The sequence below is a fragment of the Oncorhynchus keta genome, chromosome 27 (genome assembly GCF_023373465.1).
Source record: "Oncorhynchus keta strain PuntledgeMale-10-30-2019 chromosome 27, Oket_V2, whole genome shotgun sequence".
Taxonomy (NCBI): Eukaryota; Metazoa; Chordata; class Actinopteri; order Salmoniformes; family Salmonidae; genus Oncorhynchus; species Oncorhynchus keta.
Genome location: NC_068447.1, coordinates 13,254,885 through 13,278,357, shown reverse-complemented (window position 1 = coordinate 13,278,357; position 23,473 = coordinate 13,254,885). Strand labels below are relative to the sequence as shown.

Sequence of the window (23,473 nt, the reverse complement as noted above, 5' to 3'; positions counted from 1 at the left end):
TCAATGGAAACAGGATGCACCTGAGCTCAATTTCGAGGCTCATAGCAAAGGGTCTGCATACTTAGGCATCTTTTTTTGTTATACATTTGCTAAATTGTATTAAAACCTGTTTTCGCTTTGTCATTATGGGGGTATTGTGTGTAGATTGAGAAGGAAAATTAGTTTTCTTGTCAATTTTAGAATACAGCTGTAACGTAACGAAATGTAGAAAAAGTCAAGTGGTCTGAATATCTTCCGAATACACCGTATATCCAGCATTTTTGTTAAAATTGCTCAGTAAATTTGGTTCGGGTTCATTGATAGACAGCGATATTTAGATCTTGTTTTAAGCAAATTTAAGTCAGGACTGAGACTAAACCAATCAACACCTCTTGGAAAGCCATGCTGGTATGTCTTTTGCATAAACATGTGTGTAATTGTCCCACAGAAATATAAAACCTATCCCAGGGTTAGGTTAGGACTGAGGTGGGCTTTGCTCCTTTCATATTTATTTTCATCCTAATTCCCCAGTTCCTGCCGATGACAAGCATACCCATAACATGATGCTGACACCACAATACTTGAACATACTAAAAGGATCAACAACATTGCATTCACTTCATATTACTGGCCTGTATGACAAAGTGTAAAGAAAGAAGCCTGTGTTAAAAAAATACATTCTGTTTGCAACAAGGCTGTTAAAACCTGCAAATAAATGAACTTTTTGGCCTAAAATAAAAACGACAGTAGGGGATCAAGTTCAATACAACAGAGTGAAGTTTACAAATATTGTGGGCTGCAGCATCATGTTATGGGTATGCTTGTCATCGGCAGGGACTGGGGAGTTTGTTAGGATCTAAAGAAATATGAAACTAGCAAAGCCCAGGTAAAATGTAACAGGACAACCCATCCATCTTCTGAAATGTCTTTCCAAGACGTGTGGAGTGTTCTTGAGTGGTCTCGTCTCAGGCCTGACTTAAGTCTGCTTGCAGAATGAAGTGGAGGCCTGCTAGTACTCCTTGATTAAACTCTTGTGCTTTCAGATGACTGCAATGGGTGTTAAGTATTTGACATGTGTGTTCAAATAGCAATGATTTGTGATAAGACTAACACAAACCAACGCCATGTTAAAAGATTAAATACTTAAATAGCCTTTTGACAGGACTGTCCATTGTCAACAATAGATAGTACTTTACATCCATGTGTTGTAGTGAATTAAAGCACTTAAGTAAAAAGACAAATCCAAAGTGGTGTTCTATTATTTATCTCATTCGCTTGACAAAGTGAAGTTACAGATACTTACCTGTGTATTAGATGAACACACACATACTCTCACTCACTTTCTGAGAAGAGCTCAGACATAAGCCCAGTGTCACATACAGATACACATTCTGAAACAGGGAGTCTCGTATCCTCGTGCCATAAGTTAAACATCTTTCCTAACGTTATTTTAGGATGGCCAGTCAGGTCTCCTGTGTTGTCGGACCGCTTCTGGCGAGTCCATGTTCCAGAGCCTTGTATCGACCTTGTCCTTCGCCTAAATACTTTATTATTTCTTTAAATATAGAGTCCCTTTTTAGACCACCAAAATAAAACAATTGCTTGTCCCTTTAAATATCAATGTTTTGGTCCCACTTGTATTAAATGTCGCTAAAACATTTTGACATGGTAATTAGATACCGTTAGATACAGAGTAATGTTCTTTTCCGTGTTGGTGTACTTGACTGTTGACTGGACAACAAAATGTATTTAACATGCTTTATATCTGCAAACAAATTCAAAATGGATTGTGTTAAAACACCTTCGTGTTTGACTATTACACTAGCATCCAAACAGGTATACCAGTTGTAAGTACTAACCGTGTATATGTACCCACTATATCTGCCAGTGTAATTACCATGTAAATGCAGGGTTTTGGTACCACTCAATATGAAGTTGGACCGTCGTTTGTTTTGCCAGAGGGTAGGAAGGTTTCCACTAGTTATCACAAACACAAAGACTACATGGACTATAACGTAATTAATATAAACAAAAATGAGCATTTTAGTCCTAATTTAAGATTAGACATAAGGTTAGCAGTGTGGTTAAAGTTAGGTTTGAAATTCCATTTTAAAAATAAAAATGAGAGAAATAGGCAGGGGGTTATGACTTTGTGGCTGTGGTAACTAGTGACAACCGGGTACGAGAAATCTCCCTTCTGTTAGTGAAAGGCTGCTGATTGGCTGACTGTTTCCCCCCACAGATAAAACAGAATGGAAACTCCAGCATGTGACACACCCCAACACAGCTATGCACCAGATGAGGCTGGTGGGAGGAGCTATAGGAGGACAGGCTCATTGTAATGTCTGGAATGGAATAAATGGACCAGTATCAAACACAAACATACGGAAACCACGTTTAACCCAATCCATTTATTCCATTCCAGCCACTACAATGAGCTCGTCCTCCTATAACTCCTCTCCCCAGCCTCCACTGCTAGACACACACACACACACACGACACAAGCATACGCATCCACTCCTACAGCCAATACTCACACACCCACTAAAGCATATCCACACACACACACACAAATGCAAAAATACATACACATGCCCAAAACTGTGCACACAGTCATTCTGTACACCGATGGATCCCTGAATAACAGCTATGTGAAGAAGTGAGCTCTCAGATCTGTTCAGTCTTCAGGTGATTGAGACATTGCCCCTCCTCTTTTCTCTCTTCTTTCCATCCCCCCATCTTTTCCCTTTTCCAGAGACGGCTTCCCAGGGACTAAACTTCCAGAAAGTCTCTTCCCAGATCCATGTAGGCCTCATCGATGTAGCTGGCTATGGCACATAGTGAAGTCCGGTCTGAGTCCAACAGAACCGACACAGTCTCCTTCCAATAGGTGAAGAGGATACAGGAGCTCTGTTGCAGATTGGAGAGAGAGAGAATGGTACGAGGGGAGAGAGAGAGAGAGAATGGTACGAGGGGAGAGAGAGAGAGAGAATGGTACGAGGGGAGAGAGAGAGAGAGAATGGTACGGGGGGAGAGAGAGAGTCGAGGGAGGGAGAGAGAGAGAGAATGGTACGAGGGGGGGGAGAGAGAGAATGGTACGAGGGGGAGGGGGAGAGAGAATGGTACGAGGGGAGAGAGAGAGACAATGGTACGGGGGGAGAGAGAGAGAGAGAATGGTACGAGGGGGGGGAGAGAGAGAGAGAGAATGGTACGGGGGAGAGAGAGAGAGACAATGGTACGGGGGAGAGAGAGAAGAGAGAGAGAATGGTACGGGGGGGAGAGAGAGACAATGGTACGAGGGGGGGGGAGAGAGAGAGAGACAATGGTACGAGGGGAGGGGGGAGGGGAGAGAGACAATGGTACGGGGGGAGAGAGAGAGACAATGGTACGGGGGAGAGAGAGACAATGGTAAGGGGGGGGGAGAGAGAGAGACAATGGTACGGGGGGAGAGAGAGAGACAATGGTACGGGGGGGAGAGAGAGAGACAATGGTACGGGGGAGAGAGAGAGACAATGGTACGGGGGGAGAGAGAGAGACAATGGTACGGGGAGGGGAGAGAGAGAGACAATGGTACGGGGGGAGAGGGGGAGACAAGGGGAGAGAATGGGGAGAGAAGAGAATGGTACGGGGGAGAGAGAGAGAGAATGGTACGAGGGGGGGAGAGAATGGTAGAGAGAGAGAATGGTACGGGGGAGAGAGATGGTACAGGGGAGAGAGAGAATGGTACGGGGGAGAGAGAGAGACAATGGTACGAGGGAGGAGGGAGAGAGAGAGAATGGTACAGGGGGAGAGAGAGAATGGTACAAGGGAGAGAATCAATGGTAGGAAAGAGAGAGAGAATGGTACGGGGAAAGAGAGAGAGAATGGTACGGGGGGAGAGAGAGAGAATGGTACAAGGGGAGAGAATGGTAGGAAGGGGAGAGAGAGAGAGAATGGTACGGGGAGAGAGAGAGAGAATGGTACAAGGGAGAGAATGGTAGGAGGGAGAGAGAGAGAGAATGGTACGGGGGGAGAGAGAGGACAATGGCAAGGGGAGAGAGAGAGAGAGAGAATGGTACGAGGGGAGAGAGAGAGAATGGTACAGGGAGAGAGAGAGAGAGAGAGAATGGTAGAGGGAGAGAGAGAGAGAGAATGGTACAGGGAGAGAGAGAGAGAAGAATGGTACGGAATGGGGAGAGAGAGAGAGAATGGTACGAGGGGAAGAGAGAGAGAGAATGGTACGGGGAAGAGAGAGAGAGAATGGTACGAGGGGAGAGAGAGAGAGAATGGTATGGAGGGAGAGAGAGAGAGAATGGTACGAGGGGGGAGAGAGAGAGAGAGAATGGTATGGAGGGAGAGAGAGAGAATGGTATGGAGGGAGAGAGAGAGAGAATGGTACGGGGGAGAGAGAGAATGGTACAAGGGGAGAGAGAGAGAATGGTACAAGGGTAGAGAGAGAGAGAATGGTACAAGGGTAGAGAGAGAGAGAATGGTACGAGGGGAGAGAGAATGGTACGAGGGGAGAGAGAGAGAGAATGGTAAGAGAGGGAGAGAGAGAATGGTATGAGGGGAGAGAGTGGTAGGAGAGAGAGAGAGTTATAGGAGAGAGAGAGAGTTATAGGAGAGAGAATGATATAGACAGGGAAAGGGGATATCTAGTCAGTTGCACGACTGAATGCATTCAACAGAAATGTGTTTCCTCATTTAACCCAAAGAGAGAAATACAACAGTAAGTCAGTCAACCACAATAGAACATGGTTTAGTTTACAGGTAACCTAATACAGAACACCACCATAGAGTAGGCAGCATTCAAGGAACAACGGTCGGTGTGTGTGTGTGTGAGCGCATTGGGGAGGACACTCACGTTCTCCAGACAGGTACTGTCCTTGTCCTTGTTGAGGTAGTGGCGCTGCCAAAAGCACAGCAGGTTGTGGAAGTTGTTGAGCAGGCAGCCGGGGTATTTCTCTGTGTACTCCTTCTCTCTCAGGGCGTTGAGGTAGAAGGACAGCTTACCCCGTCTCCTGGCCAGCATCAATACCACCAGGCTGGTGTTCAGACAGCTCACATTCTCCTAACATTGGTAGGGTCCAGCCACCATCAAACAGAAGGGAAAGGATCACAGTCTGTTAACATGTAGATGATCCAGACAAGTGTATGTCTCAATATGAGAAACAAGAAATAGAGGAATGTAAAGTCTACGATCGCTAGAAGGAGGATACAATGCCTTGACAGTCATTAGCATTACTGTACACCCGACAACAGACGATGGGATAGGGGGATTCCTTGCCTGTGTGAGCGTCTGCACGTTGATGATGTTGACGAGCCTGAAGAGGATGGTTAGTCTATTCTCCACGCGGACCATGTAGGACAACAGACTGCACTCTGACAGCACCTCCACAACTACAGGGCAGACACAGACAAAGAGAGACAGAGACACACAAACAGAGACAGACAGCGAGACAGACAGACAGCGAGACAGACAGACAGCGAAACAGACAGACAGCGAAACAGACAGACAGCGAAACAGACAGACAGAGACATGGAGGAGTCAGAGGTGGATTTCTACAAACACCAAGAGTAGACATAACCCACTGGTTGAATCAATGTTGTTTCCACGTCACTTCAACCTAAAAAAAAAATGTACAGTGCGAAAGTATTCGGCCCCCTTGAACTTTGCGAACTTTTGCCACATTTCAGGCTTCAAACAAAGATATAAAAATGTATTTTTTTGTGAAGAATCAACAACAAGTGGGACACAATCATGAAGTGGAACGACATTTATTGGATATTTCAAACTTTTTTAACAAATCAAAAACTGAAAAATTGGGCGTGCAAAATTATTCAGCCCCTTTACTTTCAGTGCAGCAAACTCTCTCCAGAAGTTCAGCGAGGATCTCTGAATGATCCAATGTTGACCTAAATGACTAATGATGATAAATACAATCCACCTGTGTGTAATCAAGTCTCCGTATAAATGCACCTGCACTGTGATAGTCTCAGAGGTCTGTTAAAAGCGCAGAGAGCATCATGAAGAACAAGGAACACACCAGGCAGGTCCGAGATACTGTTGTGAAGAAGTTTAATGCCGGATTTGGATACAAAAAGATTTCCCAAGCTTTAAACATCCCAAGGAGCACTGTGCAAGCGATAATATTGAAATGGAAGGAGTATCAGACCACTGCAAATCTACCAAGACCTGGCCGTCCCTCTAAACTTTCAGCTCATACAAGGAGAAGACTGATCAGAGATGCAGCCAAGAGGCCCATGATCACTCTGGATGAACTGCAGAGATCTACAGCTGAGGTGGGAGACTCTGTCCATAGGACAACAATCAGTCGTATATTGCACAAATCTGGCCTTTATGGAAGAGTGGCAAGAAGAAAGCCATTTCTTAAAGATATCCATAAAAAGTATTGTTTAAAGTTTGCCACAAGCCACCTGGGAGACACACCAAACATGTGGAAGAAGGTGCTCTGGTCAGATGAAACCAAAATTGAACTTTTTGCCAACAATGCAAAACGTTATGTTTGGCGTAAAAGCAACACAAGCTCATCACCCTGAACACACCATCCCCACTGTCAAACATGGTGGTGGCAGCATCATGGTTTGGGCCTGCTTTTCTTCAGCAGGGACAGGGAAGATGGTTAAAATTGATGGGAAGATGGATGGAGCCAAATACAGGACCATTCTGGAAGAAAACCTGGAGTCTGCAAAAGACCTGAGACTGGGACGGAGATTTGTCTTCCAACAAGACAATGATCCAAAACATAAAGCAAAATCTACAATGGAATGGTTCAAAAATAAACATATCCAGGTGTTAGAATGGCCAAGTCAAAGTCCAGACCTGAATCCAATCAAGAATCTGTGGAAAGAACTGAAAACTGCTGTTCACAAATGCTCTCCATCCAACCTCACTGAGCTCGAGCTGTTTTGCAAGGAGGAATGTGAATAAATTTCAGTCTCTCGATGTGCAAAACTGATAGAGACATACCCCAAGCGACTTACAGCTGTAATCGCAGCAAAAGGTGGCGCGTAAGTATTAACTTAAGGGGGCTGAATAATTTTACGCACCCAATTTTTCAGTTTTTGATTTGTTAAAAAAAGTTTGAAATATCCAATAAATGTCGTTCCACTTCATGATTGTGTCCCACTTGTTGTTGATTCTTCACAAAAAAAATACAGTTTTATATCTTTACGTTTGAAGCCTGAAATGTGGCAAAAGGTCTGTATATGACATTGAATCAACATGGGGAAACTAGTCTTATTTTTAACCATCTTTGAACCTAAAGCCAATGACATGGTGTCATGTTTTGTTGAACTCACATTAGTTGACAACTCAACCAAATGTAAATCAAAACTGGACGTTGAACTGATGTCTGTGCCCAGTGGGAATATTTCACTACTTCAAAGCATCCTGATGCTTCAAGTGGGCTTACTTTCATTTTACCTTTATTTTACCAGACTGGTCAAATAAAGAACAGATTCATATTGACAATGACTGCCTGGTTCATTCTTAAAAGTCAATGCTGTTGTGGGGGTTCTAAAGCTGATGCATGGAATTGTTTTAAGGTGGTCATTCTATGGATCATTTAGCTATTGGATTTAGAATGATTTAATAAAATGTGCATTTTGGCCTTTAGAAACACATTGAATAACACATTCATAAGATGGCAACAACAACAACAAATCCCAAAATAAAATCATAAGTAACAAGGTTTTGACGTCTGTCCTATATCTAGGAGATAAGCTATATAAACTATATATTATTATAAACCCGTTTTCCCTTTGTCATTATGGGGTATTGTGTGTAGATTGCTGAGGATATATTTTTAATCCATTTTAGAATAAGGCTGTAACGTAACAACGTGGAAAATATATAAAACATATTCCACATTTTGTTATGTTACAGCGTTATTCTAAAATGGATTAAAAAAATATTCATACCCCAAAAAATAAAAAAATAAATACATTATTTACCTAAGTATTCAGACCCTTTGCTATGAGACTCGAAATTGAGCTCAGGTGCATCCTGTTTCCATTGATCATCCTTGAGATGTTTCTACAACTTGATTGGAGTCTACCTGTGGTACATTCAATTGATTGGACATGATTTGGAAAGACACACACCTGTCTATATAAGGTCCCACAGTTGACAGTACAAGTCAGAGCAAAAACCAAACCATGAGGTGGAAGGAATTGTCCGTAGAGCTCCGAGACAGGATTGTGTCGAGGCACAGATCTGGGGAAGGGTAGCAAAATATTTCTGCAGCATTGAAGGTCCCCAAGAACACAATGGAAGAAGTTTGGAACCACCAAGACTCTTCCTAGAGCAGGTTGCCTGGCCAAACTGAGCAATCGGGGGAGAAGGGCCTTGGTCAGTGAGGTGTGGAAATGGGAGAACCTTCCAGAAGAACAACCATCTTTGGAGCACTCTACCAATCAGGCCTTTATGGTAAGTGGCCAGAGGGAAGCCACTCCTCCGTGAAATGGCACATGACAGCCCGCTTGGAGTTTGCCAAAAGTCACCTAAGATTCTCTGGTCTGATGAAACCAAGATTGAACTATCTGGTCTGAATGACAAGCGTCACATCTGGAGGAAACCTGGCACCATCCCTATGGTGTGTGTGTGCGTATAATTATTTTACACATATTTAACTTTTTTTTTTAGGTTGCCACTAAACGACCTTCATACTTCCATCAATGTTTTTAAACTGGTTACCTTCAGACAAGTCCCGGATCATAGAGCAAAACGGAGAACACCACAGTGTTTGTGAGTTAGTTTGTAACCCAAACGGTTCGGACGCTACAAACAGAAGTTGGCACATTGATGGTACAGACTTCAGATGAATCCAGACACTGGTGGGGGCCGTAGAGTCAGTCGACTCTTGAGGATTAACACGTTTCTACAGCCACAAAAGTGTTCACCGCTGGGCCCAAGACTATGGACCTACCTCTCACATCGTCAGTCTGGCTCTCGAAGCGGTCCAGGGACAGGATGATACAGCGCACCAGCATGTTGGAGTCCACCAGAGAGCTGTTGATCTGCGTCATGAACGTCTGGAACTAACACAGGAAGCAGAAATGAAACCAAACATGTATTAAAAGGAAGTGATGTCTAGGGTTAAGCTAGAAAGTGGACTGCACTCCCTTTCCATCGGTCTGATCCTCATTCTTTTGAAGTGCCTCTCCCCTGGGCAGTGTCCTACCTTCTCCTCCGTGTTGACGTATTTATTGAACCTCTTGAAGGAGTCGATGTTGAACTTCATGAGTTCCCCCAGCAGGTCAAAGTAACTCTGCAGCACATCCCTGGACTTACAGCCGCTGTCTATGATGCAGAACAGGATGTGCTGGAAGGACAGAGAGGACAGGGATTTAATAGGAGGTTTTAAATGAAGACTTGAAGGCGGTTGTATCATAGGTGTGTGTGGCTTCGCTGGCTTGGCAACAGCCTCCGTACCTCCAGCAGGCCTCTCTTGAGCAAGAACACCTGGTCAGCGTAGGAGGTGGATCCTCTCAGGAAGCTCTCCACCGCCCTCGCCTGCCAGAACCTACAGACAGACAGGGGTTTAACCCTTGTCTTCCTCTTTCTATACTTGATGACGTTTCCCTAATTAACTCCTGGAGTCAACACACACTCACCTGAATGAGGATTCGGCCGGTTCTTTCTTCATGACTGAAAGTAGCCGTGTCAGGAGGCCCTTTTTACCATCACAGATTAGATTTCTATATATATAGAGAGAAAATATCCAACGCAATGGAGGATTTGTCAAATTCAGAAACACAAAATGTCGTCCATCCCTGTACCCCTGCCTAGCTAACAGCCCAACCTGTCCGTGTTGACGAGAGCCTCCACCTCAGGGATGTTGGCCTTCAGAGAGATGGCACTGAGCTCATTCAGCTCCTGGGCATTCAAGAGGAGATACTTGTTCCTGAGAGGGAGGAGGAAAGAACAGACATGATCCAAATGACAGAGTCACTGAACATGATGGTACCAAACTCAGTACCAGACTATATGTCTAATTCCACAGAAATACAGTTTAAATCATACTGTCTGTACTAAACTCACTCATGATGGTCGCTGAAGCTCTGGAGTAGTCGTAGAAAATGGATTTTAAAGGAGATCTCCTGTGTGAGTGAGATCGAGAGAGGATGAACCAGTGAGGGCTGCAATAGAGGTGCTTAGTGTTACAGTGCCATTGAGTTCATTCCCAGAGCAGAGAGGTCATCTTACCGGGCTGCAGTCACAGTTCTGGTTCTGGCCGTGGAGGACGTGGGTGGACGTCTGCTTTCTCCAGATCAGCTTGTCAAACAGGTTGTTGAGACCTGGAATCAGTTTGAACTCTGCAAGCATTCTGTGAACCTGTTTACAAGGCACCATATCTTTACATTCTATAAAGCCCAGACTGTATATCACAGGTACGACCAGACAGGTTATTTTTATTGGTCTAATTCCATTAGTAACCACTTCATAATAGCAATACGGCATCCCAGGGGTTTGTGGTATATGGCCAATATACCACAGCTAAATGCTGTATCCAGGCACTCCCCGTTGCATCCTGCATAAGAACAGCCATTAGCTGTGGTATATTGGCCATACACCACCCCCCCAGGACTTACTGCCTAACTTTACATCAGCAGATGTCAAAGAACTTAACAGACAACCAACCTAAAACCACAAAAGGCAAGGAATGCAGAGGCACAGTGGAAAGACTTTACAATCTCAGTTACTGATTGAAGCAAGTCCAGCTATCTGTCTCACCTGGTTCCTCTGGCGGCCTATGAGGAGCACACAGAGCACATAGAGAACCTCCACCTTGTACATGATCTCATGGACGATCTTCATGGACTGGGGCAGACTGTGCCTGAGAGGACTGGTGACCAGAGAGCTCTCGTCTGGCGACTCTGAGAAAGACACACATTAAGATTCAGGGATGATAACTGGTGAGGGACTCAAAAAAGGTGACAACATTTCAGTTAAATCCAAGAAAAGTTGTAAGATGCCTATTTTCCGAGTCATCACAATAACAATATTTTGACTAACAATGTGACACACCAGGCCAAATATCACGATAGAGTAGTATCGTGACACTGCTAATATATTATGCAGTCCTAAGCCAACGTAGCTTGTTATTCGTTAGCTATCCAGGTAACATGACCAAACAAGGTTGTTTGAGTAGCCCTCGAGTAGTTTAGAAATATAAAATGAGCGACAATTCGAGGTAGAACAGGGGAGAAGGTAGTTCCGGAGGTTTGGTTTTCAGTGATGTAAAGGCACGAGAATGACTGTCTGTGCTCCGTTTTCCTCTATGGCACTCAGCCTAGTCAGACTGCCCTCCTTGTTCTTACAGAAGCTATTAAAAAGATATATGTATTTACTACGCTCGCGCTGTGAGCCGCTCCAATAATTAAAAAATGTAACAGAACAACCAGACCACCATCATGGCTAAATAACACTTTAAAACTGATGGGAGATGAGCAGAAAGAACAGATGAGTAGGGTAATGGCTGGTTAGGGTATGATGCTGACTGTCCACAGCCGAGTAGGATAATGGCTGGTTAGGGGATGATGCTGACTGTCCACAGCTGAGTAGGATAATGGCTGGTTAGGGTATGATGCTGACTGTCCACAGCTGAGTAGGATAATGGCTGGTTAGGGGATGATGCTAACTGTCCACAGCTGAGTAGGATAATGGCTGGTTAGGGTATGATGCTGACTGTCCACAGCTGAGTAGGGTAATGGCTGGTTAGGGGATGATGCCAACTGTCCACAGCTGAGTAGGATAATGGCTGGTTAGGGGATGATGCTGACTGTCCACAGCTGAGTAGGATAATGGCTGGTTAGGGGATGATGCTGACTGTCCACAGCTGAGTAGGATAATGGCTGGTTAGGGGATGATGCTGACTGTCCACAGCTGAGTAGGATAATGGCTGGTTAGGGTATGATGCTGACTGTCCACAGCTGAGTAGGATAATGGCTGGTTAGGGTATGATGCTGACTGTCCACAGCCGAGTAGGATAATGGCTGGTTAGGGGATGATGCTGTCTGTCCAAAGCTGAGTAGGATAATGGCTGGTTAGGGGATGATGCTGTCTGTCCACAGCTGAGTAGGATAATGGCTGGTTAGGGGATGATGTTGTCTGTCCACAGCTGAGTAGGATAATGCCTGGTTAGGGGATGTGGCTGGCTGCTCAAACCCAAAACTCATTCTGATATGACATAGCTGACATCACTCTGAACTCTGATGAGCTATTTGTATAAGGCGTAGGGATGCATTCTGTTACATTTATCTCTTATTCTTATGCGTATTTTTGGAAACTGCATTTTTGGTTAGGGGCTCCTAAGTAAGCATTTCACTGTAAGGTCTACCTACACCTGTTGTATTAGGTGCATGTGACTAATACAATTTGATTTTGATTTGTGCTCAGTCATTAATTTGGATATGAGAAACATCAAAAAAATCAAATGCTATTTGTCACATGCGCCGAATACAACAGGTGTAGTAGACCTTACAGTGTACTGCTGAATACAACAGGTGTAGTAGACCTTACAGTGTACTGCTGAATACAACAGGTGTAGTAGACCTTACAGTGTACTGCTGAATACAACAGGTGTAGTAGACCTTACAGTGTACTGCTGAATACAACAGGTGTAGTAGACCTTACAGTGTACTGCTGAATACAACAGGTGTAGTAGACCTTACAGTGTACTGCTGAATACAACAGGTGTAGTAGACCTTAGTGTACAGCTGAATACAACAGGTGTAGTAGACCTTAGTGTACTGCTGAATACAACAGGTGTAGTAGACCTTAATGTATTGCTGAATACAACAGGTGTAGTAGACCTTACAGTGTACTGCTGAATACAACAGGTGTAGTAGACCTTACAGTGTACTGCTGAATACAACAGATGTAGTAGACCTTACAGTGTACTGCTGAATACAACAGATGTAGTAGACCTTACAGTGTACTGCTGAATACAACAGATGTAGTAGACCTTACAGTGTACTGCTGAATACAACAGGTGTAGTAGACCTTACAGTGTACTGCTGAATACAACAGGTGTAGTAGACCTTAGTGTACTGCTGAATACAACAGGTGTAGTAGACCTTAGTGTACTGCTGAATACAACAGGTGTAGTAGACCTTACAGTGTACTGCTGAATACAACAGGTGTAGTAGACCTTAGTGTACTGCTGAATACAACAGGTGTAGTAGACCTTAGTGTACTGCTGAATACAACAGGTGTAGTAGACCTTAGTGTACTGCTGAATACAACAGGTGTAGTAGACCTTTCAGTGTACTGCTGAATACAACAGGTGTAGTAGACCTTAGTGTACTGCTGAATACAACAGGTGTAGTAGACCTTTCAGTGTACTGCTGAATACAACAGGTGTAGTAGACCTTTCAGTGTACTGCTGAATACAACAGGTGTAGTAGACCTTTCAGTGTACTGCTGAATACAACAGGTGTAGTAGACCTTTCAGTGTACTGCTGAATACAACAGGTGTAGTAGACCTTTCAGTGTACTGCTGAATACAACAGGTGTAGTAGACCTTTCAGTGTACTGCTGAATACAACAGGTGTAGTAGACCTTTCAGTGTACTGCTGAATACAACAGGTGTAGTAGACCTTACAGTGTACTGCTGAATACAACAGGTGTAGTAGACCTTACAGTGTACTGCTGAATACAACAGGTGTAGTAGACCTCACAGTGAAATGCTGAATACAACAGGTGTAGTAGACCTTACAGTGAAATGCTGAATACAACAGGTGTAGTAGACCTTACAGTGTACTGCTGAATACAACAGGTGTAGTAGACCTTTCAGTGTACTGCTGAATACAACAGGTGTAGTAGACCTTACAGTGTACTGCTGAATACAACAGGTGTAGTAGACCTTACAGTGTACTGCTGAATACAACAGGTGTAGTAGACCTTACAGTGTACTGCTGAATACAACAGGTGTAGTAGACCTTACAGTGTACTGCTGAATACAACAGGTGTAGTAGACCTTACAGTGTACTGCTGAATACAACAGGTGTAGTAGACCTTACAGTGTACTGCTGAATACAACAGGTGTAGTAGACCTTACAGTGTACTGCTGAATACAACAGGTGTAGTAGACCTTACAGTGTACTGCTGAATACAACAGGTGTAGTAGACCTTACAGTGTACTGCTGAATACAACAGGTGTAGTAGACCTTACAGTGTACTGCTGAATACAACAGGTGTAGTAGACCTTACAGTGTACTGCTGAATACAACAGGTGTAGTAGACCTTTCAGTGTACTGCTGAATACAACAGGTGTAGTAGACCTTACAGTGAAATGCTGAATACAACAGGTGTAGTAGACCTTACAGTGAAATGCTGAATACAACAGGTGTAGTAGACCTTACAGTGTACTGCTGAATACAACAGGTGTAGTAGACCTTACAGTGTACTGCTGAATACAACAGGTGTAGTAGACCTTACAGTGTACTGCTGAATACAACAGGTGTAGTAGACCTTTCAGTGTACTGCTGAATACAACAGGTGTAGTAGACCTTACAGTGTACTGCTGAATACAACAGGTGTAGTAGACCTTACAGTGAAATGCTGAATACAACAGGTGTAGTAGACCTTACAGTGTACTGCTGAATACAACAGGTGTAGTAGACCTTACAGTGTACTGCTGAATACAACAGGTGTAGTAGACCTTACAGTGTACTGCTGAATACAACAGGTGTAGTAGACCTTTCAGTGTACTGCTGAATACAACAGGTGTAGTAGACCTTACAGTGTACTGCTGAATACAACAGGTGTAGTAGACCTTACAGTGTACTGCTGAATACAACAGGTGTAGTAGACCTTTCAGTGTACTGCTGAATACAACAGGTGTAGTAGACCTTTCAGTGTACTGCTGAATACAACAGGTGTAGTAGACCTTTCAGTGTACTGCTGAATACAACAGGTGTAGTAGACCTTTCAGTGTACTGCTGAATACAACAGGTGTAGTAGACCTTACAGTGTACTGCTGAATACAACAGGTGTAGTAGACCTTTCAGTGTACTGCTGAATACAACAGGTGTAGTAGACCTTACAGTGTACTGCTGAATACAACAGGTGTAGTAGACCTCACCATGAAATCTTTACTTACAACCCCCTAACCAACAATGTAGTTCAATAAATAGAGGTAAGAAAATATTTACTAAATAAACTACAGTAAAAAAGACAATAAAATAACAATAACGAGGCTATATTCAGGGGTGCCGGTACCGAGTCAATGTGTGGGGGTACAGGTTAGTTGAGGTAATTTGTACATGTAGGTAGGGGTGAAGTAACTATGGATAGATAATAAACAGAGAGTAGCAGCAGTGTAAAGACAAAGGTAAATAGTCTGGTGGCCACTTGATTAATTGTTCAGCAGTCTTATGGCTTGGGAGTAGAAGCTGTTAAGTAGCCTTTTGGTCCTAGACGTGGGGCTCCGATAATGCTTGCCGTGCGGTAGCAGAAAGAAGAGTTTATGACACCATTATTTAGTGATCACACAGGGAGAAGATCTGCTTGCTCATTTCTTTTATAGCCCAGTGGGTGATACACTCTGCACTTTGTCAGACAAAAAAAAAAAAGTAAAACTTAAAAAAAAAAAAAAACAGATCTACACATTCATTTTGAAACCAAAATGGCCAAAAGTGACGAGTTCACATCCCTGAAAATTATGACACCACATGTGACTGTAAAGTGGGTCACATTCTGAACCGTATTACTGACGTAAGAAAACAGTGAACAGCGGTCCGTTACATCGTCAGCATATCTCAGATGACCGGAGCGTGGCGTGTGGGCATGTGTGTGAGGGAGAGTGCATGTATTATCTACTGGTCTGACCTGTGCTGCTCTGCTCGGCGTCCTCTGTGGCCATCTGCATAAGAGTGTCCAGCACCAGGGCATTGTCCAGCAAGGTGTACCAGTCCTGAAGCTCCAGCAACAGGCTGGATGCCCCCGAGGCCTCAGACACCTTCCTGGTAGCCAGCTTACACAGCCGCTCAATGAAGCCCGGGATGTTCAGCAGGGCCACTGATGCACACAGGTGTTCAATCAAAAAGAAATCCCATGAATGACTGAAACTTAAGTCCATCTCAGCTCGCGTGCCACATCGTGATTTACAAACTCAACGGAGGGCATCACAGCTTGTTTTTTTAGGACTGATTTGTTTGTCAAAACAAAGGGCAGGTATTTGAAACTATATATGTTCATCTAGTTGTGTACGTTCAAGTGTGATCTTCGGTGTTTCTTTAAGACATAATAATAATCCCCCCCCCCCCAAAAAAAAAGTGACTGAGAACTTTAACCCCTGCGCACAGAGAGACACCAGGTTATTTCATTATCAATTTACTGTTTCCCATTAAAGTGGCAATCAGCAGTCAAAACAATAAGAAAGTGTCTCTGTTTCACTAAAAAGCTGCAACATGGGGCTGGAGAAATGCAACCACTCTAAAATTCATAAACAGAGCTATGGATGCAAGGACTGACCATCCAAGATACCAAAATTATACTTAGTTTACAAACATCGGAGTAAAACAATCTTATATTTTGGGTTCTGATAGGGTACGACAGTTGAACTAAGCTTATGAGGCATTTAAGTTATATTCTGAAATAATCAATAGGTATAGATCATTAACCATGAAGTCCAAAAATGGATGTAACTCCTGCAGATTGCCCCTTTAACTGAGTCCTAAGGAAACATTGAGGAGTACAAAGCCATCATTTTTTAATCTCATTCATCGCTGAGCAATAGAGGGACAGGTCATTTGCAAGGATTTTCTTCATTAAATGCTAGTCATATGAAGCATCATTATATGTGACAACACCTTCCATTCTCTCTCCCTGGTCTGATGGTGAGAGCTGTCTTACCCTGGTTGACTTCAGAGTGGGAAGGGCAGAGGTTGCTCTTCTGCTGGGCGTTTTTAGCCAGCAGTGTGTGCTTGTCATCGTTGCCCAGGTCCGGCTCAGTGATGGTGACTGATAGGATGCGGCAGAAGTTGGCCAGCTGCTGCTGGTTGAAGCTCTGGACCAGACTGGGCAGGTTGGGGATGCCTTCCAGCTGGATCATCTCCTGGAGCATAAAGATGAAGGTACAAGTTATTAGGGTCATTCCACTTCAAACTGGCAAAGGAAAAATTATTCTGGAATGCTCCTTATCTGTTTCTAACTACAGAAACCATTTCATCTAAAATGGTGGGTGTCATGGCTTGCTGAAATGGCATGGAACAACAAATGTTTTCGTGAATCTTTTGGCCATGACCAGTGGTAACTGCAAATATGTAAGGACTGACATAGTGATAGTATGCATCCTTACCTTCCTGACCCCAAGAATGTCCTCAATCAATGTGGCAGTTTGCAAAAATGTCTTCTTGTTTGACATGAGCGTAAACAAAAACATGACAAAGTCATCTCGTGATGCCAGACTTTTAGTGACTCCTTCCATCTGAAAGTGAGGGAAAGCTCATGATTAACCTTCCCCGACTAAAAGAAAGGAAAGAGGGTGGACGACATCCTCTGTCAGACAGTGTTAAAGGAAAACTCAACCCAAAAACAATATTTTGGTATTTGTTTCATTAGTCCATTGTTGACATAGTCCCAAAATGTTTTGCATGTCAGCAATCAAGTTTTCATGATATGTAACTTTCATATGATGCAGCGTTTGGCATCATACGGGGAGGATTTCTGTATTTCTTACATGCATTCAAACACTTTATCGAAGGCATTGATACTTACACATATACAACAATTGTACAGAACACTTAAACAATCCTTGACGAGGTCATCACTCACTGTAATGAGAACATATGTTAGAATATATATTGAAGGCGTAAAAAAAAATTGGTTCCTCACATTTGCAAAACTATGACAAAGGAATGTAATATGGTTTACTTTTCGGGAAATTGGTCTGCGTGGTCAGGGTGGGTCTCATCAGAATCTCCACTAGTAACTGAGGACAAAGGAGAAATTAAAACCCTGACATAGCAAATATGGTCACTGACAAGACCGTCGGCTCTATATGCCTTTGTTCCAACATGTTGGAGACTCACATCAACGCCGCCAAAGAGGTCAAAGGTGTATGTGTTGGGAGAGGTGGACTCCTGTGCTGTTCTCCTCTCCTCTGTCACAAACGACATTGCCTCCATGGAGAGAAAAGATGCCACTTCCTACCACACCATAGAGAGAACACAAACCCGTCATGAACAACATCTGTCAGCTCAGCAACAATCACCATCACAGCTACCACGAGGAAAACAAACCTGAAACAGTCACCTGTAAAGAGGGGCATTACAACGCCAACGAGGTCAGGGAAGAGTAATTATTGCACCTTGATAATGGAGTGGATCTGGGAGAGGTCACTGTTGAGGTGACTGCTGTCATACAGTCTCTGCAGCATCACTGGAATCCCATGCCACTTGGCCTGATGGTCCCTCTCTTGAAGTAGGGCCTCAGACATCTGAGGACAAGGAGGGAACACCATAGGAACAAGAAAATGTCATGGATAGGGAAATGCAGTACATAAATAAGTGATCCCCCTCTGAGTGTATATTAAACAGACAAGATATACACACACACACGAGTCATTGCCCTAATTTGAAGGGCTATACCAGTTGATGTTTAAAATGTGATAGCTGTAGCCTGGAGGGGTTGCTGTGACAACTTTTCCAGTGATCAGCAAGGAAGCTAGCGGACATGGTGATGGAAGTTTATTTTACTTCATTCACCATGGAGTGGAGTTTAGTCCGCTACAAGGAAGCCATCCATCTTAGTGAAGTAGATAACGTAATAGCTAGCATATTAACTTGTTAGCTAGCTAATAAAAAAAACTACCTACATACACTTCCACTACATTAGCTAGCCGTTTGCACAGCGCTCCGTTCCGCGTAGACGTAGCTAGCTATCAACCTAGCTAGCTAGGTTTTCTCCGTCCCAAACCCTTACAATTTCAGCTTTTAGAAAGGAGTTATAAACGTGTATTTTACCTCTGTGCCTCGACTAAGTCCCCCGCCACTAATTTGTCCATGTCTGATCCTTGTAAGTATGTTTTTATTACTATTTCTTCGGGTCCGAGAGGGCCCGAGTCGCTCTGTTGTCGCCATACTTCCTCTTTCGCTTGTCTAAACAGGAAGTTACGGACCGTCGACGGCAGAGTTCTCACAGACCACCTAATGGTGCGCTATAGCAACTACAATTATTGTCTAACTAGAAATCGTAATTATTCAAGAAAAATGTTGTGGGTGGCGTATTTTTATGGTAGGTGGAAGAAGTTTAAACTTTTTAAATCGCTAGAGTCTAGTGTTGAAAAATGGAGACTAATGTAGTAGTACAACTACTAGTATTATTTGTTGTAGTGGGATAGTGGCCGTTAGTGGAATAGTTACAGTGGAAGTAAATAGTAAACGCAGTGGTAGTGAAATAGCCAAATGACTGTAGCCCAGTGGTAGTTTAGTAGTGGTAGCAGCTAGTTATTGCAATAGTTATTGTTATAAATAAGTACACCTATAGTGAAGTAATAATTTGGGTTAGTTTATGATGTGTGGTTAGTGAGTGTGAGTGTTATACTGGGTTAGTTTAGTGAGCTGTGTGAGTGGCCTAAACTCAACAAAGGCATTGAGTGCGAGACCTGCATGTGATTTATTTTAGAACACATGTAATGTTTTGAAAGACAATGACCCACCGAAGCAGGGCGTGTGGGCAGTGAACGCTTTGTTTGCATTTTATCCCTGGCTATATAGTCTCACAATACACATGTTTCACTGTTTTGCGCATTCTGTCCTCTACTATGAAGGCCTACCCTGGCCAAACCCTAACCTGGATGGCGCTGGGCCAATTGTGCACCTCCCTATAGTACTCCTAATCATGGCTTGTTGTGATACAGCCTGGAATCGAACCAGGGTCTGTAGTGACGCCTCTAGCACTGAGATGTGGACTTGCTTCAACATTAACAATATGTAGCTACATTATTGGACACACATTTTTCAATCCCCAACTTGTAGTAAAAAGTAAGCAGAAGATTGGTAGAATATATTATTTAATGTAACTGGACAAAAGCTATTTCAAACACTGAAGTGTTTTTGCATGTTAAACCATTTTATCAATAGTAGTGGTAAACATAGCGAGCATATCAACATTAGCAGGCTAGATACATTTTTTAAAATGTTAATAATTTCATACGTGCTCTTATCCAGAGCACATACATTTTATAACTTTTCCCCGTACTGGTCCCGGAGGGAATCGAACCTATAACACTGGCATTGCAAGCACCAAGTGCTACCAACTGAACCATTTGGGACAAATCCATTTTGTAACAATACCAGAAATGCTGACAATTGTCGTGGTAATTATTCTAATCAAAGGAGAGACTTTTAGATTTCTTCAAAACCATCAAACTTTATTAATAATGACTGCAGTAATGGAGCGTTAACGGTCACGCTATGTTGTAGAGTTACCATCACTCATTCAAATATCTTTATGTACATATTCTTCATCCCTTTACGCTTGTGTGTATAAGGTAGTTGTTGTGAATTGTTAGGTTAGATTACTCGTTGGTTATTACTGCATTGTCAGAACTAGAAGCACAAGCATTTCGCTACAACTGCTAACCATGTGTATGTAACAAATAAAATTAGATTTGATTTGTAACAGAGAAAAGAGCCAGGTGCTAATCCTAAAGCACCAAAGAAGGCTTCATCCTCAACCACCAGACTCAGGCAACAAACAAGCCGATAACCACCTGGTTATCTTAAAGATTATTTTACATTTACATTTAAGTCATTTAGCAGACGCTCTTATCCAGAGCGACTTACAAATTGGTGCATACACCTTATGACATCCAGTGGAACAGCCACTACAATAGTGCATCTAAATCTTTTATGATTTTATGATTATGTGGTGGAGTTTCCCCCACCAAAGCCCACCGGCAAGCCCAAGTCAGCTGTGCTAACATAACTGCAACACGGTTTTCTAATGATCAATTAGCCTTTTAAAATGATAAACTTGGATGAGCTAACACAACGTGCCATTGGAACACAGGAGTGTGATGGTTGCTGATAATGGGCCTCTGTACACCTATGTAGATATTCCATTACAAATCAGCCGTTTCCAGCTACAATAGCAATTTACAACATTAGCAATGTCTACACTGTATTTCTAATCAATTTAATGTTATTTTAATGGACAAAAAAAAAGGTGATTTTTAAATATTTTTTAAAGGACATTTCTAAGTGACCCCAAACCTTTGAAAGGAAGTGTATATACTGGGCGGTGTCAGAGGAAAGCCCATAAAATTGTCAAAGACTCCAGTGACCCACAGCAAGCAGTACCAGAGCACCAAGTCTAGGACCAAAAAGCTCCTTAACAGCTTCTACCCCCAAGCCATAAGACTGCTGAACAATTAATCAAATGGCCACCAGACTATTACATTGACCCCCGGTCGGCCTCCATTTGTTTTGTACACTGCTGCTACTCGCTGTTTATTATCTATGCATAGTCACTTCACCCCTACCGACATGTATAAATGACCTCTAACCGGTACCCCAGTACACTGACTTGGTACCGGTACCCCCTGTAAATAGCCTCGTTATTGTTATGTTATTGTGTTACTTTTTATTATTTTTTAGTTTAGTTTATTTGATAAATATTTTCTTAACTCTTCTTAAAACTGCACTGTTGGTTAAGGGCTTGTATGTAAGCATTTCACGGTAAGGTCTACACTTGTTGTATTCGGCGCATGTGGCAAATCCACTTCAATCAGTGTAGATGATGGGGAGACAGGTTTAAGAAGGATTTTTAAGCCTTGAGACAATTGATACATGGATTGTGTATGCGTGCCATTCAGAAGGTGAATGGGCAAGACAACATATTTGAGTGCTTTTGAACGGGGTTTGGTCGTAGGTGCCAGGCACACCAGGTTGTGTCGAAAACTGCACCGCTGCTGTGTTTTTTTACGCTCAACAGTTTCCAGTGTGTATCCAGAATGGTCCACCACCCAAAGGACATCCAGCCAACTTGACACAACTGTGTGAAGTATTGGAGTCAACATGGGCCAGCATCCCTGTGGAACGCTTTCGGACACCTTGTAGAATCCATGCCTCGGTACTGGTACTCCTTGTATTTAGCCTTGTTATTGCTGTTTTTATTATGTTAATATTTCCTTTTTATTTAGCTAAGTTCTCTTACTTTTTTACTCTGCATTGTTGGGAAAGGACTCGTAAGCATTTCCCGGTAAAGCATTTAATCGCTGCATGTGATGAATACAATTTTATTGATTGATTATCATTCATTTATAAGTCTAAACATTTAATGTAGCAACTGCAGTTTGTAGTGGAAGTTTTTATTTTTGTGTGTGTTGAATTTAACTGCTAATTTGCTATGTGAGGCCTATTTGATAGAATATAGTGTAATGAAACAGCAGGGAGCAGGTCTCGAACCCTCGACCTTCGAGCCCGAGGTCCGGCGCGCTATCGACTGTGCCGCAAAAGCACTAATTCGCTTGACTTTGATATGTCATGTAACTATTTAGTCTTTGCTTGCCATTGAAAGGTCCAGGTATGTAGAAAGATATATTCTTGCCGGCTTGCCTACATGTCCTTTCAACTTTACGGAGACAACCCTACCAAATAAAGTAGCCTATGGCGATATCAGAACCTACTTATTTTTTATTGACGTTTTTATTCTGATACGCGTTCATTTCTGTACTATACTCTTCCTATTTGATTCTATTGAATTAAAGTTTTTTTTCTACAAATGCAGGAGAATATAATAGCTGTTATTTGGACGGATACAGCTCACTAGTCTTTACTACAAGCTAACAAACAAGCTTTATGCAATACACGTAACTAGTTAGATTCAAACAAGTCACTTGCCGGCGATTTGAACACACATTAATGTATCAAGTAACTGGAGCCCACAGCTTTTCATCGTCATAGCATCGTAATGGCCTGAAACCATAAGGTTCGTCTAATCTGGTCCTTGGGCAGTTGGTAAAACTTAATTTGCTGGTCTTTTCTCCTACTATTGTTCAAACAAAACGGTATGCAGCAGCTTTTCAGCATCTTAAAAGAAGGATTAGTTACCTAGTTGAAGAAAATGCCGTTGGAATCATCTCTTTGGCTGATAATAGTAATTTACACACACACTTTTGCTATGTCATGACTTACCTGGACCACCTATTGAGATGTGCCGTTTGTTAAGTAAATCTGGTGTTAATTGAGGTGAAAATCAGACTGGTATGCCAGTTTAAAGCCAAACGTTTCAGGAATGGAGGAAGCGTGGTGATGGCATGTTGAAGTGGTCAAGCAGCCAGCAGGGTTTGTGAAGTTTGTGATGAGCCATACTCCTTAGTTTGTGAATACCCTCAAAGACAGGGCCACCAACAAAACATGTTGACAATGGAGCAAATGCATCCTGTGACATTTTCACCTGCAAACAGCACTTGATTTACGTGATCCACGTGTAGTTGTTAAGTGATGACTCAGTGGCAGAATGAGTTCCATCAGAGTG

The 23,473-nt window shown here is 42.8% G+C and overlaps 1 protein-coding gene across 1 annotated transcript; it reads right to left on the bottom strand.

Moving 5' to 3' along the window:
• Positions 1-1,227: 1,227 nt before the first annotated feature.
• On the bottom strand, positions 1,228-19,142 carry LOC118359547 (short transient receptor potential channel 4-associated protein-like). The gene is made up of 19 exons (XM_035738054.2): positions 18,955-19,142; positions 18,300-18,428; positions 18,022-18,138; positions 17,864-17,921; positions 17,708-17,763; positions 17,289-17,417; positions 16,844-17,045; positions 15,818-16,006; positions 10,718-10,860; positions 10,190-10,318; positions 10,025-10,083; positions 9,786-9,887; positions 9,598-9,681; positions 9,416-9,506; positions 9,165-9,305; positions 8,910-9,021; positions 5,246-5,358; positions 4,823-5,029; positions 1,228-2,889 (listed from the first exon to the last, which is right to left on the bottom strand). The coding sequence occupies exons 1-19, from the start codon at positions 19,069-19,071 to the stop codon at positions 2,752-2,754; spliced, it is 2,316 nt and encodes a 771-aa protein (XP_035593947.1). The 5' UTR covers positions 19,072-19,142; the 3' UTR covers positions 1,228-2,751.
• Between the last annotated feature and the right edge of the window lie 4,331 nt (positions 19,143-23,473).